Source organism: Thamnophis elegans, chromosome 2 (assembly GCF_009769535.1).
Source record: "Thamnophis elegans isolate rThaEle1 chromosome 2, rThaEle1.pri, whole genome shotgun sequence".
Lineage (NCBI taxonomy): Eukaryota > Metazoa > Chordata > Lepidosauria > Squamata > Colubridae > Thamnophis > Thamnophis elegans.
The window spans coordinates 99417265-99433954 of record NC_045542.1 but is presented as its reverse complement, the minus strand read 5'-3'; the positions used below and the strand labels follow the sequence as shown (position 1 = coordinate 99433954).

General features: G+C 37.4%; 1 protein-coding gene across 1 annotated transcript; it reads right to left on the bottom strand.

Annotated features, from left to right (window-relative positions):
- Window positions 1-1324: 1324 nt before the first annotated feature.
- Window positions 1325-16649, bottom strand: LOC116503642 (C-terminal-binding protein 2-like). Its single transcript, XM_032210198.1, has 9 exons — window positions 16152-16649; window positions 13145-13299; window positions 12472-12616; window positions 10865-11071; window positions 9670-9884; window positions 7413-7543; window positions 7174-7301; window positions 5735-5855; window positions 1325-5638 (listed from the first exon to the last, which is right to left on the bottom strand). The coding sequence occupies exons 1-9, from the start codon at window positions 16198-16200 to the stop codon at window positions 5473-5475; spliced, it is 1317 nt and encodes a 438-aa protein (XP_032066089.1). The 5' UTR covers window positions 16201-16649; the 3' UTR covers window positions 1325-5472.
- Window positions 16650-16690: the final 41 nt, after the last annotated feature.

Below are 16690 nucleotides of genomic sequence, written 5' to 3'. Positions count from 1 at the left end.
CCATCCCGGCGTGCCCCGCGCTCGCCGAACCCTCCCCTGGCTCTGGCCTCCCAGAATGCAACGCGCGGGACTCTATTTATTTACTTTTTTCCTCCCGGCATGCAACGCTGACCTTTTCGTTCTTGGTGGCTTCGTTTGTTCCGCCGTTCCCCACAGGAGGGCAGAGGAGATCCTGCCTTGTACGCGGTTAAAACACACACAGAGACAGACAGACATAAGACGTGAGGTCCTGGCCCGGACCGGCCGCTTAGCTTGTCCAGCAGTGTGTTTTACACTAACAGGCCACATGTTAATAGTGGAAGAGCAGGAGTAGAACCACTCTATGGATTTTGTTTCCATGGAACTGGCGTTAGAAAGGGGTATTATTTTGGCACTATGGTAATAGAGCATCATAACAAATATCCATTGATAAGCTTTTCTTGAAAGCTGATGTGAATATTCAGGTGACTCACTCAACTACATGTTATGGCCAAATGGTATGCAAAACGTTAAAAAGGGTGTGTGTGTGGTGTGTGTGTGTGTGTGTGTGTGTGTTTTGCACTCCTTTGAGTCCGTTGATTCCTGGCAACTCAACTAAGTCCCTGCAATTTTCTTGGCAGGATTTCAGAAATTATTTGCCCTTCACCTCCTTCCTAGGGCTGAGACAACTGATTCAAGGTCATCTACCTGCTTCATCCACAAAGCAGGACCAGAACTCACGGTCTCTTTGTTTCTAGCTTCATGTCTTAACCACTACACCAGAGTAGCTCAGATAATTACAGTGGGAAGTGAGGGATAGGAAGACTACAGTAGCCTCCACATTTTTAAAGTAGTAAGACTACCATAGTGTTTTACGTGTTGACTAAACCAAAAGAGATTGTGGCTGTAGCTGTTCAAAACTTCACCTCTATGTTCTCAAAAATGTGTAAAAATCTCCTTTTTCCAGATTATATAAATAACCTTTTAGGGTAGTAAAGTATTTCCTTTGTGAAAAACTGTTATTTCTTTTATTTATTACAGCTATAATCTTTATCATTCCTTTTGGAACAGAAGCTTAATTTTCTGTAATGAATTGTGGACGATGCCGCATTTAAAGGGAGAGGTTTGTGTACTTAATGTTTGCAGTCATCTATGGTTTACCATTAATCTGGAACCTTCATCAACAGCACTTTCATTTTAGCAGGTTTGTTTTACATCCTCACCCCTCTTTAAGTTTACTAGCTTTTTCATTTTAAGGAAAAGAAAGTTTACACCTGCACAATTAGATAATAAGGCAACACTTAAAGATACTACATTCCATCCGTATTAGTTAAGGTAGCCACACACTTAAATGAGAAGACCCACATAACCGTAAACGAAATATTTATTAAAATATATTCAAGAAACTGTCAAACTTCTAACAAAAGCCAAGAGGGAATTGAAGGGAGAAAAATCTGTACAGGAAAAGTTGGAAATGCTTTTACATGCCTTATTAAGTTTCACAGTTTAGTTATTGTCTACAAAAATATATTTCTGAAACTCTTGAGTCCTCTATAAAAAGAAGCTGGCCAGCAACAGCGAATCTGACAAGCAGAATATTCCATAGGACAGAGTGAACTCCTCTTGCAGATTAACCTTGGCATGACCCAGAGCACTCCTGTCTTAATAACATTATGAAAAGACATTCTTTGGGATTAAGCTCCACATTAATTTTGAAGGAAGATTTAAAATGAATTTTCATTCTAATTTACTTCCTTAGCATGCATAAAATTTGGAGCTTGGAGCTGTATGTCTAAACACATTAAGGAGTCGCTGAATAATGTTTGGTATCAGGAGGAAAATTTAGCATTTATGTCCACTTTTACCCATTTTTGCGGTAAATGTTCTAAGAAACAAAAACATCAAAATGTGCAACTGGAGCACTTTATAATCAGACCTAGCCTATCCTGCCTTCTAAAACAGAAGTTTGATTAGCTAAAGTCTAAAACCTGATATGAATTAATATTTAATGCTACTCTGGTAAGTTCAAAATTTCTAAATTCCCAAATATAGGTTTGGGTAATACTGGCTATTTTTGAGGATTTAAGATTTAAATCATTTTCCACCAGCAATAGGAGACTGTTGCAACTCTTCTACTATTAATATTGTTCTAGTATACCAAATAGCATATTTTCTAATCAAAACAAATATCTCGCTGTAAACCAGCTGAGATCCTCCCAGTTTTTCTCTGTTTGGAGGTTTTATCTTATAAATCTTTAGAGGTATCCATGTGTAAAAAATATTTTGCTTACTAATGTAGGCTGCCACCATGAAGTGAGTGTATCTTACACTATTCCCTGAAACAGGCAAGATAGGAGACTCTGAGCAATCCCACAGCTTGGAACCTTGATCAGAAACCTTGAAAACAAAAGACAGGAACAGTCAGCAACAAAGCAGTTGCTGATAAACTGCACTAGAAACACAATATGATTCTGGGCCTATCACTTCAAAATCTCTACAGCTGGAACCATAGGCATCCATGGGTGGACAAATAGAGGCAAGTGACAAAATGTGCACTGCAATGTAAATGGAAGTACAAAAGCATGGGTCTTGGGTCACCATGTCATAACACAAAATTCCTTCCTTGTAGCATAATGGTAGCAAACTATAGACATCTGTAGCTGTAAGATTGAACCTATAGGTTCTTAGAATTTAAAACTGTAGCTATGAAGCTACAGTGATATTATATGGGTTGCAAGAGGCCAGTAAAATATACATCATTATCAGACTAAGAATATACAAAGGCTTATTTCCTCATCTCCAGGGCAATATGTATTTGACATCATACAAGTATAGAATCTTTAGTATTAGAATTTAATATCCTGAGAATCCCAGCTTTCATTTTTAAAGCATACAGTATTTATGCTTTTATGGTTGTAGCCAATAAACTTCATGTATTAACAACTAGTGAAGCTGAACTAAAAAAAATAGCATTCTAGAGCTTCAATTATCTTTCACAGTTCTCTTTTTTCCATGGCTACTATTTCCTACAATCTAATTTTCATTTCCCTCATCCTCCGTTTTTATGTCTTCTCAGTCACAACAAAACATCTCAAATATGCCTATTGGAAACAACTATGTCTTTTATGCTTTAAAGGTAATTTTTCTACTTCAATGCATGGAATGTGAACATCATACACTCCATTAAATCTGAGCTAGACTGTTACTAAACTGGAGAATACAGCTTTTCAAGGGATGTTGCAAAAATATCTGCAAAGCTGCAGTATCAGATGCTGTGACTCCTTTTGCTATCTTTACTTGGTTCAACATTGTCCAAACAAAATTAATCCTGGTTTACATGTATAATTGATGTTATCATGCTTCTAGTTTTTTAGAATGGGAAAGAAAAATATAGAAAATTTATGAAGAGATGGGCAAGGGAGTGAGCCACCTCATCACCATTCCTGATTCTTCAACCTTCTTAAGGGCTAGCATTAAATTATGCTTGCACCTTAATTCCAGTTTTAATTGGTTAGAGTTTTAGTACAAAGTTTCAATAAAAAGCTGCATTTGTTGTTTTGCCCTAATCAAAAATTCTCTGAAACTTCACTGAAAAGTCACTGAAAGCCCCCCTATACTTAACTATCACATATGTAGTACTAATTTGTTAATTTACCCCACCCTAAAAAAACCTGAGCATCCCAAGAGGTATCTGAATTTTAAACACATAATCATAATCACCCATGCCATTATAAAGCAACTATGACTCCCAATTACCAGAGCTTACACTATATCAAACACTTCCAACTTACATTCTAACATATTAAGGAATATGGCATCTCAAGCAAAAACAAAATATGAATTTTGTCAGAATATGATCAATATAAAAATTAATTTGCTTTTCTCCATTAGTATCTCACTCATGTTAAAGGGGGATATGCACCTGCCAGTTAGCCACTGACATTTAAGTCTGAAGAACAGTCTAAAGTTTGGGAATGTGCTAACCAATTATTAATCTTTAGCTGTAAGCACAGATTAAAGTGGTGGGTATCTTACTTTATCTTTTTCCAGATTGCCTGACTGATAATTCTGTTTAAAAAACCCACCCCAAAGCAAATCAACACAACTCCTAGGAAAGAAGAACTGCCATTCTCCACTCCCCAAATTTATCTCTTAACTGTATACTTAAGCAGATTGGTTAAAAAAACCATAATTTTTCATACTCAAAATTCCAAACAATGTGAAAATAATATATATGAACATAATAAATATTTTGTTTCATGATGAAATATATGCTGTGTAGACAATATGCTAAGGAAAAAGAAATTTTCCCCCACACACCCCCAAAAAATTATACCCTAGTACTGCCTCTATATAGGGTTTAAATGCCTCATTTAAAACACACTCAAGTTAGAAAACTGTCATAGAACAGAACAACTGCATCTTTCAGGAAGAATATGCATAGCTAGTTGCAGGCTTGAGAATAAGATTTGTTTGTTTGTTGCAAGACAAGGAATTCAGAGAAGAATAGGAGTAAAAAAAAAAGAAGACTGGACACACACATCCAATACATTTCACACTAGACAAAATCCAAAGGGGAAAAAAATCCTAGGTTGGCCTTTGAAGCTATAAAGAGACGGGTCAAAGAAACTTCAATCCTAAATTAAGTTCTAGAATTTTACCTTTTTTGTTGCTGCAAAGTTTGCACTATTTGTAAGCAGACATCCTGTAACACGAAGTCTTGAGCTCTAAAATTCCTCCTACTTTTCTGTGTGGAGCTGAGTCCTCATTCCCTGAGTTGGGCTCAAAATCTCAATTCAATCATCTTCCTTCCCATAACCCACCAAGCATCTTAACTATTAAAACAATTCAGCTGATTTTCTGTAAATGTTTTACGTACAAATTCCAGACAGAATTCCACATCCACTTTGTTTTTGTAATTATTTATCCCTAGCCCTGGGAACAAATCATTCAACAACCACACCGGGTTAATGTAAGTAGGAAGGATTGAAGTAGTAAGTGCTCACAACTGAGCAAGAATTCTGCTTCTTTCTATAAAGCAATCCAGATGCACAGCTTCCCCCACCCTATCCCAATACAGTGTTTTTATTACTTGTACCTGAGACGGAACTGATACTCAACCTAAGAAATCACGTTAAAAACCACGCCAGTCATAGAAATCACTGGAATTCATGTGTTCATCCAGGTACTGCTCAGTTTGGTTCTGTTTCCCTCTATATCATACACTGGAGGCAAGGGCATACAAATTTGCATGTTAAAACTAAGCATTATCAAAATAATGAAAAATCACTACTTCATTGCCCAAAGTAAAGAAAGAGATTCACCAAGAGATTTAAACTAAATTCATTATAAAAATACCTGTTTATAGGCAAAAGCTAGAATTTGCCAATAATGAAATGCATTCTCCTGTCCGTTGAGGAAGCAGTCCAGGAGAGGAGGGGGTGTCACAATATGTCCTAAAAACAGGAAACTTTCCCTGTTTTGTTTTAAGGGCTGAATGAGACAAGAAAGGTGCTACTGGTCAGTGGAGATTTCTCTGTCTGGCTCCAATTTGCTTGACTCTCCTGGAGAAGGAGTGTGTGGTGCAGAGTGAGACACAGAGGGAATGCTGTGAGCTACAATTCCCTCAACTGGTGGCTCCGGCAGCCCAGAGGTTCCTACTCCTACTACTCCTGGAAACCTGTCATAAGAAGAAAACATATGGTAATCAAAAGTCACTTTGATAAGCATTCCTTTTACAATTCCACTGCTAAAAATTCAGAGGTATGTATCTCACCTGTAAGCTGTAGCTCCATTAAGCTCTGGATGTACAGCTGCAGGATCAATGCTAGACCACTGAGCCGCTAAAAGCAAGTATTCCTTGTTAACACAGTTCCTCAAACCATCAGGTATGTGACCTATGTCAAAGTCCACAAATGAAGAGAAAGATTATGCAAACATGCTTGTATATAAATATATATTCCAAAACATATCAAAAGTTCCTCTGACTACCTTGCTAATTTGCAGCAGGTGAACAAAGCAAAGAAAAAAATACACAGCAAATCATGCACACATGAATAATCTTGAGTTTTCTCTGCAAAATTACAGCCATAAAAAGTTCCCTTGTTATGTACTCTAATAATTTAAAACAACTGTCCAAATGATCATTCCTTATAAAGGCAGAGCAAATTCAAAACTGGCTCATGATTCTCCTTCTTCCCCGCCCCCCTCTCCAGTAATTACACTTCTAATGTCCGGTAGAACAAGTAGAATATTTTTTTTTTTAAAAAAAGATATTATTGTGCCCAGGATAGGGGCTTACAACTAAAAAGGCAAGAATTCATTTTTCTCTCGAGATGCCCTTTGAACTCTGCAAATTGTTTTCTGCATATATTTAAGCTTGACACTTAACTCTCCACAATTGTTTCAAAGGGTTGGGATGGAGGGAGAGCGAGATAGAAGAATATAAAAGAATGGGCATGTATCTCTCTATGAATGAAGCATGTGAAATTAAAAGTGGTGTAGACCTGCTCACTCTTGCTTTAATCCTAGAGGTATGCAGCTCCTCCTGTTACCCATGATTTAAAAGAAAAACCTTATTAATAAGCAATCTGAAGCTCAGTAATTATATTGGACTAAGGAGATGTAGCTGATCAGCACAAGAAAATGCTGTTCAAAAAAAGCTGAGTTGCCTAGAAGCTAAGCAGCATCAAGCCTGATTAGGATTTGGATGGGAGATTTTCAAGGAATATCCAGAGCTGTAAGCGAGTCTTGGGAATAAAAATATCCCAGATAGAAGATACTTTGGGTCTCTTGTAAGAAAACTATGTGTCCAAAAAATTTACCAAGAATCAAACTTTACTCAAAGGAGATTGCACTTTTATTCCTTCTGCCATTAATGATATGGAACAAAGCAATCTCCTTGTCATTTAAACAGCAATTTGTAGCAGTCACTGAAAACACAAGGAGGACTATATATGCACATAAACAGATCTGGAAAAAAAAACACTTGTGACTTGAATTAATTAAATATCCAGAGTCAAAACTAGGGATCAAAAAAGCAGAGTCCATATATACCATGATACATAAAACACAATTGAAGAGGAAGATCAAATTATTTTTTAAAGTACTTATTATTTGGTTACACACAAAATGGTATGTAACCTGTTGCTATTACACAGACCTAGTCCAGTGAAGTCATTTGGAAAGCAACTACAGAGCTGGTTTTTCAATTACCTGTGATGGCTCTTCGGATCTCCTTAGCCGCATCCTCTCTCGACTCAATAGAAGCCTGTTCACTGTACCAGGCTGTGTGAGGTGTACAAATCACATTGGGAGCATCTTTTAGGGGCCCATTAGCAAAACTGTGATGTAGAGAAACAGGCATGTTTTGGATTATGATAGCTGGTGGCTCTAAGATGCAGAGATATGTATCCTATTGAAAACTGACAAAGGCCTGATAATGTAAATGTTACCTGAAAGGTTCTGACTCATGCACATCAAGAGCAGCCCCTCTGATCCTCCCTTCCTTTAGGGCTTGAGCTAGGGCCTTCTCTTCAATCAGACCTCCACGAGCTGTATTCACTAGAAAGCAACCCTGACGCATCTATATAGCAAAATATAGAAAGGGCCACTAAGATTAAATTATTGCACTTAAACAGCAATATGAAAATGATCATTGTTAAATTCAAATGTATTTACTGTACTCATTTAATTCATTTGATCTTGCCTCTATACAAATGTCCTAGGTGATGATGTACATAAATTAATCTGGCTTATCAAAACCTTGCTTCTATTCTTTCCAAACTAAAGGTAACTTATATGAATAAAGACTGTCAAGACAACATCAAATAGTAACAAACATGAATAAAACCTTCATAAATCCTAACACATTTGTTCCAATGGACTTAACCTTTTACAAATTTATTTTAGATAAAATATATATTACAGGCAGTTCCTAACTATCTTTAACCCAAATTTTTATGTTAGGTCAGAACTCATATTTACAAACAGTCTATTACTAAAAATGATGGACAGCATTGTCCTTCCTTGGGCAGAGAAACTGCTGAAATTGCTCAGTTTTTTAAAGAAATCACTAAAAACTTCAGTAAACAGGCTGTATATTAACAATGTGCAGTTTCAACAGTTCCTGAAAGTATTCCACAACTTCAATGGTTTGTCAGCTCAAGGAAGGAGAATGTTGTCTGCCATTTTTAATAATAGACAGCCCACTGGTATCTGTCAAGTCTGTTGTTCTTAACCAAGGGACTGCCTGTGCCTCAAAAATACAAAGATTTGCATAAAGTAAGTTTTCCTGCTGTTCCAAATATGAAGATGGACAGGTACAGAGTGAATCATTTTTTATGTAATAAATCCCAAAATATTTCAAGCTTTGTAATAGAATCAGCATCTTGAATTGGTCCCATTTAACAGGCCCATTTCAGCTTCAGTATCATAGATCTCTAATAGGTATACTTATCAGTGTCCTGATTGCTCCAGTTTAGATCAACTATACTTTCAGGATCATTTTCATGAATACCCAAAAACAAATGGGCTTTATAGCAATCCATTTCAGAGGACTGGCAACTTCACATTAGGCAATACTGGAAAAGGGTATTCTCTATTATTGAGACCATTTGTGTCTGTGATAAAACTGAATCAAGAAAATCCAAAATGTGCACACCTTCTCTCTTAAGAGTACTGCACTCCCGTTCATAAGAGATTATCTACCTGCTTCTAGATCTGAAAACTATCTGGCAAAGATGGCTAATGACATATGTCGTTAGAATTAAATTGACATTTGTGCCCCCATGCAACCCACTATTGTCTTCAAAAATGTATCTAGCATCTATATGACAATTACATCTAGTATTCGAGCAATGAGCATAGGCGGCCCACAGGGTGTGTGTTCTCTCTCCATTGCTCTTTTGTCTCTGTACCAATGACTGCAGCTCAAGGATACCTTCTGTTAAAGTTCTGAGATTGCAGATGATAAGATCAGTTATTGGCCTCATTCGAGACAGTGATGTGTCTGCGTATAGACAGGAGGGTGAACAACTGGCCCTATGGTGCAGTTGCAAAGTGTGCAACTGAATATGCTTAAAACCTTGGGCCATCACTCTGCTGAAGTTCTAATTCTCACAGTGCTGCCTAATGTCTATGTATATTTTCCCACATAGTTTGGCTGTAGTATTATTATTTATCCCTCTATTATCTTTCTTACTCCCCCAATTGATATTATTATTATTATTATTATTATTATTTCAGTGATGACAAACTTTTTTGGCACCGAGTGCCCAAACCCGAACGTGCACATGTTGGAGTGCCAGAAACCCGAAGACCACCTGTTCTTCGGGTTTCCTGCTCACACATCCGTGCTGGCCAGCTGGTTTTCATGCATGCTGGAGTGCCAGCCAGTGGGTCTTCAGGTTTCCAGTGTTCCGGCGCACATAAAGACCAGAAGACCAGGTGGCTGGCGCATGTGCCCACAGAGAGGGCTAGGCATGTCACTTCTGGCACGTGTGCCATAGATTTGCCATCACAGCATTATTCTGTTGCTTTGCATGGACATAGAGAGCTTCTGCACTGGAGACAAATTCCTTACGTGTCTAATCACATTTGGCTAAATAAAATATTTGATTCAATTCAATTGCTACATATAAACTTATGCACTTATGCATGGAATTACTTTCCTGAAATTTGCACAATGCCCTACTCGGGGCAAAGCTGTACCTGTTTAATAGTGAAGTCATTGATGAGATGATGATTATGCTCATTCAGACTGCAGTGTAATGTGATGCAATCACTGTGCATTAGGAGATCTTGTAAGGTGGCCATCCGCTGTAATCCCAAGGAACGCTCCACTCCATCAGGCAAATAAGGATCATAAAACATAATGTTGAAACCAAAGGGTTTTGCACGTAAGGCAACTGCTTGCCCAATTCGGCCTTTGAAAAAGAAAAAAAAGGACTCTTAAGCACAGCGTAAGGCATTGGTTGTGTTCACACTTAATACTAAGACAGAATTTGTTTTAGACAAAATAAATATAAACTGCCCAATGTTAACTTGCTTTTCTCCATTTTTTTTCTACCAATATGCTGGACATATCTCTAATATTCTAGTCATGGTAAAGGTAAGTTTTATATATTTGTAGGAATATTATTCCTAATGGGGTGTGTCTATGTGAGAGAGACAATTTATCTGAACATTTGTGATGGAGGAGGGTATATATTTAGGGATCTTTAATGATTTTGTGTTTTATTTCTTGGGATGGTATTTGATTTTTCTGAGATAAAACTGTTGCCTTTTTAAAATTTGTGCTTGTAAATTTTTGTATTTCTATGAAACACAGTTAAATTTTTCCTGTCTTTGAGGATTTCTGTTTATTGTGGATATGCATTAATGAATGGGGAAATCTTTTGGGTTTTAATGCAGAACTAAGCTACAATTCTATCACCTAGGAGAAGCCATGGTGTGATATGCTAACAGAGTTTCTGTTACTGAGAAAAATAAAAGTGCAGTAAATTGCAGTCCAGTTTGGATGTGCATCTATCCAGTTCTGAGACAGGGAAGGTACTCTCAAAGTTGTCTAATGGTCCCAAGCAAATATGCAAAATAATCACATTTATTGGCCACCCAATAAATAACTTTGGACTGCTTACAATTACATAAAAACTAAAAGTTAAAAACAAATATTTGTTAAAACCAAATATTCAATCTTTCTTTCACGTGCAACAAACAACTTTTCTAATTGTGGCTTTCAGAGTAAGCACAAATCCTAACTTTGCTACCAGTTAAATGGAAAGCAATGGATTCCTTTGAACCATGAAAGTAGAAAAGTAACAGGCATGTGAGGGAAGTACAAAAAACTGAAATGTTTGGTCGCACAGGAACATTATCCAAGCTACAAAAAGCACTAACTGCTTACCAAGGCCAATGATGCCCAAGGTCTCACCACGGATACGTACAGCACCCCCAGCTACCTCTCTGATTTGCTCCATACTCGAGGCTCTGTTTCCTTCTCGCATTGCTTGGTGAAGCCATGTAACCCGACGATAAAGATTCAGGATGTGGCAGAGGGTAGAATCAGCTGTTTCTTCTACAGAAGATGAAGGGATGTTGCATACTGCAATGCCTAAGGAAATGAGGACATATAATACATTTTACTGACCTCCTGATATAATCTCATTGTTTTGTTATCGATCTGATCTCATACTTGAATTTTATGTAGGCCAAGATAGGAAGTGTTTCTTTGCCTGCCAATTATATTCCCTTGGAAGTAATCTATTGAGAATCACGCACCATTAGTGAATGAAACTACTCCCTGCCTTCTTTTTCTTTCTCTTTTTAAAAAAATCATTATATTTATTAAGTATTTTTCATAGAATAAAACAGAATTCAAAGAAAAATGGAAAGAAATTTAAAAGGAGAAAAAAATAAAGTTAAGAAATATGATTTCCAACTTTCTTTTCAACAGATAGTTACAATTTTATAGTCCCTCCTCCTTTTAGACGTTATACAAGTTCCTCCAACCCCTCGTTCTTCTTTTCCTTTTTCCTTCTACAGAATCTACTCTCTGTCTAACAGTTACTAAGAAAAGAGCAGGTAACTTTTATCAGATTGCAGGACTGATTATCTTCATTGGGCCGTTGGCTGCATTACACCACTCAAATGGTGGGTTCGTCTAATTTATTTTATCCTGGCAGATGTTCCTAGCCCTGCTTCTTGAAATTATTTTAATTGAGTGAACTTGAAAGGACCTTTTACATTATCTGTTGTAAAGTTACTTCTCACACAAAAGAACTGCTTCTCATCAAGCATACCATAACTTGGGAATATTATTATTTTGATAAAATTCTCATTTCAAGAAAGTGTAAACTTGAAGCTCAAATAAACATTTGAAAGGATCTCAATAATTCAGTACCAAAAAGGTGTATTAACTAGAAATCTGGACCGAAAGAAATCAGAAACTTCTTCAGATCAGCCTCTCAAATATTGAGACAACCTCACTTATGAAATGTTAAATTTTACTTTTCTTTCTTCGGTTATATCAGGTTGATTCAATTATCTCAATTTAATCATCCCAGTTTATCTGAATAATTTAAATCTCATTTCAATATGTATTTGTTTAAAACAACAAAGGAAGCAACCAATCACTTGCCTGAAGAAACCATGTGCAGTATAGAGTCTGTAGACAATACATGGGCTCCATTTATATTTATGCAAAAGCATGTCATTTTTATGGGTTTCAAGCCATGCTGTATGTTTTTAGCCAAATAACTATTTTTCAGTTCAATTCTCTATTTCCAATAGAAGGAAGATATCTTAAAAATTAATATTCTTATGAAAACAATGTACATTAAATTTTTGCAAATTTATCTTAATAATAGAAAATATTCTACCTGCCTCAGAATTTTTTTTATTTTTTTTTTAGTAAATTCAGCCCAAATCCCAAAACTGAATACAGCGGAAGAATGTACTCCCTACCCGTCCACTCTACAATATTTTTTTTTTATTGAGCTGGGATCACCATACCTAATTCTGCAGCTGACTTGATATCCACATTGTCATAGCCACTGCCAATTCGCACAATTACCCGGAGAGCTTTGAACTTCTCCAGGTCCTGGCGCGACAAGGTAATGGTGTGGTACATCAGAGCCCCAACAGCTTCATTTAGAACCTAGAGGAAGACAGAACAACAAAATAATGCTTACTTCATAGCATTAGAACTAGTGAGCTCAGGATTCCACAACCTCACTTATTATTCAGCATTCCACTTCTGATCGAGGCTTTATTTGCTGTTCATTGAACTGCAAAGTACTCCAAGGAAGGAATGGAATGTGAAAGACAGAAAGAGAATATAATTGCTTCTACAAAAGGACAAACACCATCACTCTTTTCTTCACATCCTTTTAAATTCACAGAAAAGAGAGAAAGAACTGTTTCACTCCCTTCCCACTGGCCTTTCATACTTAAGCAGAGTACCAAAGTGCAGTATGTATTTTCTGCAAAATCTGCTAGACAAAGGACCACCCCTTCGGAGTTCTTGTAAGTTCCCATTGGTATCCATAGAATTTGGTTCAAAATTAGGCTGGAAAGCAACTACAAATAATGGCTAGCTCTCAATGCAGAATTTATGAATTCAGGAACCAACTCATTTTTCATTGGAAAGTGAAATTCCTCCTCCCTTTAAAAAAAAAACACTTACTTTTTCATGGATTTCCTGAGTTGATTGTGCATCACAGAAAGCCACTGTGGCAACATCTTTCAGGATAGGCATTTCTACAGTGCAATCCCTGCCATCAAGGAGGGCAACCAATGGACGAGCTGGCATTGGACCATTACCAATAGGAGGCCTTATGCCTATAAAAGAAAATAATATTATTCACCCACAAAAAAGAAAGTTATACTTCTACTAGTCCCATTCCAAATCAATTATGGTATCCCAATATGTTAAGTGTTGGGGAAAAAAAACAGGAACAGTATTAGATTACTGAGAGCTTTTTATAAGTGCAAAAGATCTCAAATTCAAATTCTACAATTTTTCCAATAAGATTGGGAAAGATACCTCTTTTTTAATATATAATAATCTGTTATATATTACATGGTCAAATACTGTCAATTATTTTACAGAACTGATTTATAATATGTACCATATTTTTGTAAAATTTCATTCCTCATATCTTATAACTTTATCTAATAACACTCATTTAGAATATTCAAAATATTTGATGGTCTAAGTTATACATTTTTGAAATTTAGAAAAGTAATAAAATGGTATCATAAATTATATGACTGGGTTATTGGTCTCAGTTATCATAGGTTTACATTTGTTAAACTGAGTTTTCAAAAAGGAACTTGTAATTTTTTAGCATTATTATTTCCAGTCATAAATAAATATTTTATGCAGTAAAGATATATAGAGAATCTTTATCTTTATATTTTAAACAGAAGATTCCTATCTGGAACCCTTGAGGGTTGCTTTAATCAGAATAGAAATTACTGAACAAATAAGCCAATAGCCTGATCAGTATAAGGGAGCACCCAGCAATCCTTTAAAAATGAATGTTTCAGAAACAAAACAGTAATATGGAAGGTACTTACCCATATCTATTTATAAATATTGACTAAGTTAATAATTCTAATGTATTTTTAATAATTGTGGGTAATGGAATAGTTGTGATCATGCACACAAATATCTTTTATCAACCTTTCAGTATTTTATGTGCTTTCAAACCTGAGTAGCAAAAAACACCTAATAACCACTTAAGAAATGGTAATTACATCTAAAAAAGAACTCAACTTGTTCTCTCCTAGCTAAGGAAATGATGAAAAACACAACAGAAAAGCACAAATGTTTCAAGATACTTTACTAGTCTTCCCAAAAATGATATAACTCTAAGATGGAAATTGAGTCCATAGTTCTCATTAAGTTACAACATACTGGTTTTGCTTTAGCAAAATGTGTGAGTGTAATGTAAAGTGATTATTAATTAGTAAGTCTATAAGCTGAACCACCTGTAACACTAGCACTGATTACGTTACCTAGTTTGGTAGTGAAACGTCTGCAAGAAAGCAACCAAGCTCAAAGGACACCAAGGAACCTGCAGTTAACCCTTAACTAAAAATATTCTCTTTTATTGCAAGCCAATAGTATTTATGCAGTGAACCATGATTTAGCAAATCTTAGGTAAGTGTGATATGCTAACCCAACTAAATATATCCTAATAACTTTATAGATAATTAATATAATTTGAGCCCCAAATAAAGATTTAAAAAACCCTTCTAACCAGTAGCTATTAATGGAATAATGCTCAGAGCAAGAATCAAAAAATTCTGGCTGGCCTTGTTAGCCAGATAAAAAACTATTAGGAAGCTAAGACACTTTAGCATGTTGCTTTTCTGTTCCAAACAAGCACCCAAAGAAGAAGGCATTCATCAGGCATAAAAGTCTGAAGCTAGGGTGGAAGAACCTGTATCACCTTCTGTTTACTAATGGCTTTCTCTCAATATCGTAAGGGACAAATGTAATTGTCATCTTCTTTATAAAATAAACAACACCAAATTGAGCAAAACTTAATGTCATATATATCTATGTATCTATCATTGCCAGGCTCTCAGCCTTCCATCCTTCCAAGGTGTGTAAAATGAGAACCCAAATTGTTGGGGGAATATACTGACTAAACAGCTTAGAGAGGGTTGTAAAGCACTGTAAAGCGGTAAATAAGTCTAAGTGCTATTGCATAGCATCCTTTAGGCTTCAGTTCAAAACAAGACTAACGTATATGCAACTATTTGTTTCCTTTAAATCATTTATTTTTCATTTACTTCTTCAGGGGCAACTTTATTAACTTTTATTGTCTTATTATTACAGGGAGGGGAATGTTAAACAGCTCTGTAATCTGCCCAAAAAGTTTCAGTTAGGTGCCGTAAAATATAAATATATTATATATAATATACAATATATAAATATAAATATAATAAGTAATATCTCACAGAAATAAAAAAATAAAACAACTGGTCCTCAATTACTACAACCTAATACAAGAAGATGAAGGATAAAAGGTGCAGACAATTCAAATGTGGCTTTTAGACAGCAGAAAACTAGTTTAAAGGCTGAACTTTTTTTGACACATTTGCAAGAAACCAGAAGGTACACATTAATAGAGAAAAACATAGGTTTGTGCTTTTCAATGGCAAATAATCATCATCTATGATAGCTTTTGAAAGAGACACTTCTCATACTTGGACACCTTTTAAAAAAAACCCACTATTAGACGTTTTCTCCCCTTCTGTCAAGTGGGGGTCATAAGGCTATCCGGGTTCATGGGGGTATCACAAGAGCCGAGATAATGGTCTCCACCAAGGAAAGAGGATACAGACCGCGGTTTTTAAGTAAGGGGGTCGGAACCGGCAGTTGTAATCTGGGCATCTCGGTCTACGGACAGGGCCATAACTCGAGGACCCCCATTTTTCAAAGAAAGGATTAGCTCACAGAGCCTCACAGCAGAGGCAGGCGGGCGCCAATACTTCCACCAGTAGAAACAGCCTTCTGTCACAACACCACGTGGAGAGAGATTCGGGACACGAGGTCCGACTCAGATCCGCCCGGCATCTTCCCCGACATTTAGAGCGTCCTTGCCGCCCGGTTCTTGCCCGCCATCCCGCCTCCTTCCGAAGCTCAGGAAGCTTCCCCCCCCTTTTTTTTTCTTTACCTTCGCAAATGCGGTCCAGCCTCTGGCGCTTCACTTTGTGCCTGTCCATGGGACACGCCGAAAACGGGCCTGGGGGTGGGGGGGGGGGAGATTCCGAGCAGGAGAGGGAGGGAGCGGGAGGCGAGGCGGGAAGGAGAAAGTGAGAGGAGCTACGAAAGCAGAAACCTGACTGGGTGAGCGGAGCACGCGAACTCGTCCCCCGCCGAGGACTGGAGGCGGCGGAGGCCTGGGCCTCCTAAGCCTGAGGTTGTGGGGGGAAGGGACGGAGGGCGGGAAAAAGAGCCAGGCCGGGTGGCCCGATGAGCCGCAGGATCCCGCTGCCGCTGCCTCCTCCTCCTCCGGCTCTCTCTTTCTCCGCCGCTGCCCTTCCCCCCCTCCCTTCACCGGCCTCCGAAACGGAAACGGAGGGGCTGGGCTGAGGCCCTCGGAAAACAAGATTTCCCGGCACAGGCCTGACGGGAGCGCATCGGGCTCCGCAACCATAGAGTCGCTTCTGAAAGTTTCCCACGCTTCCGGTCTGCTCTCGAGCGGTAATAAGT

Excerpts from the sequence above, each read along its gene's own strand:
- LOC116503642 (XM_032210198.1), bottom strand. The coding sequence starts at position 16,200 with ATGGACAGGCACAAAGTGAAGCGCCAGAGGCTGGACCGCATTTGCGAA. Across the intron at positions 13,300-16,151 it reads GCTGGACCGCATTTGCGAAG|GCATAAGGCCTCCTATTGGT; the intron begins GTAAAGAAAAAA and ends TTTCTTTTATAG. Across the intron at positions 5,639-5,734 it reads AATGGAGCTACAGCTTACAG|GTTTCCAGGAGTAGTAGGAG; the intron begins GTGAGATACATA and ends TTCTTATGACAG.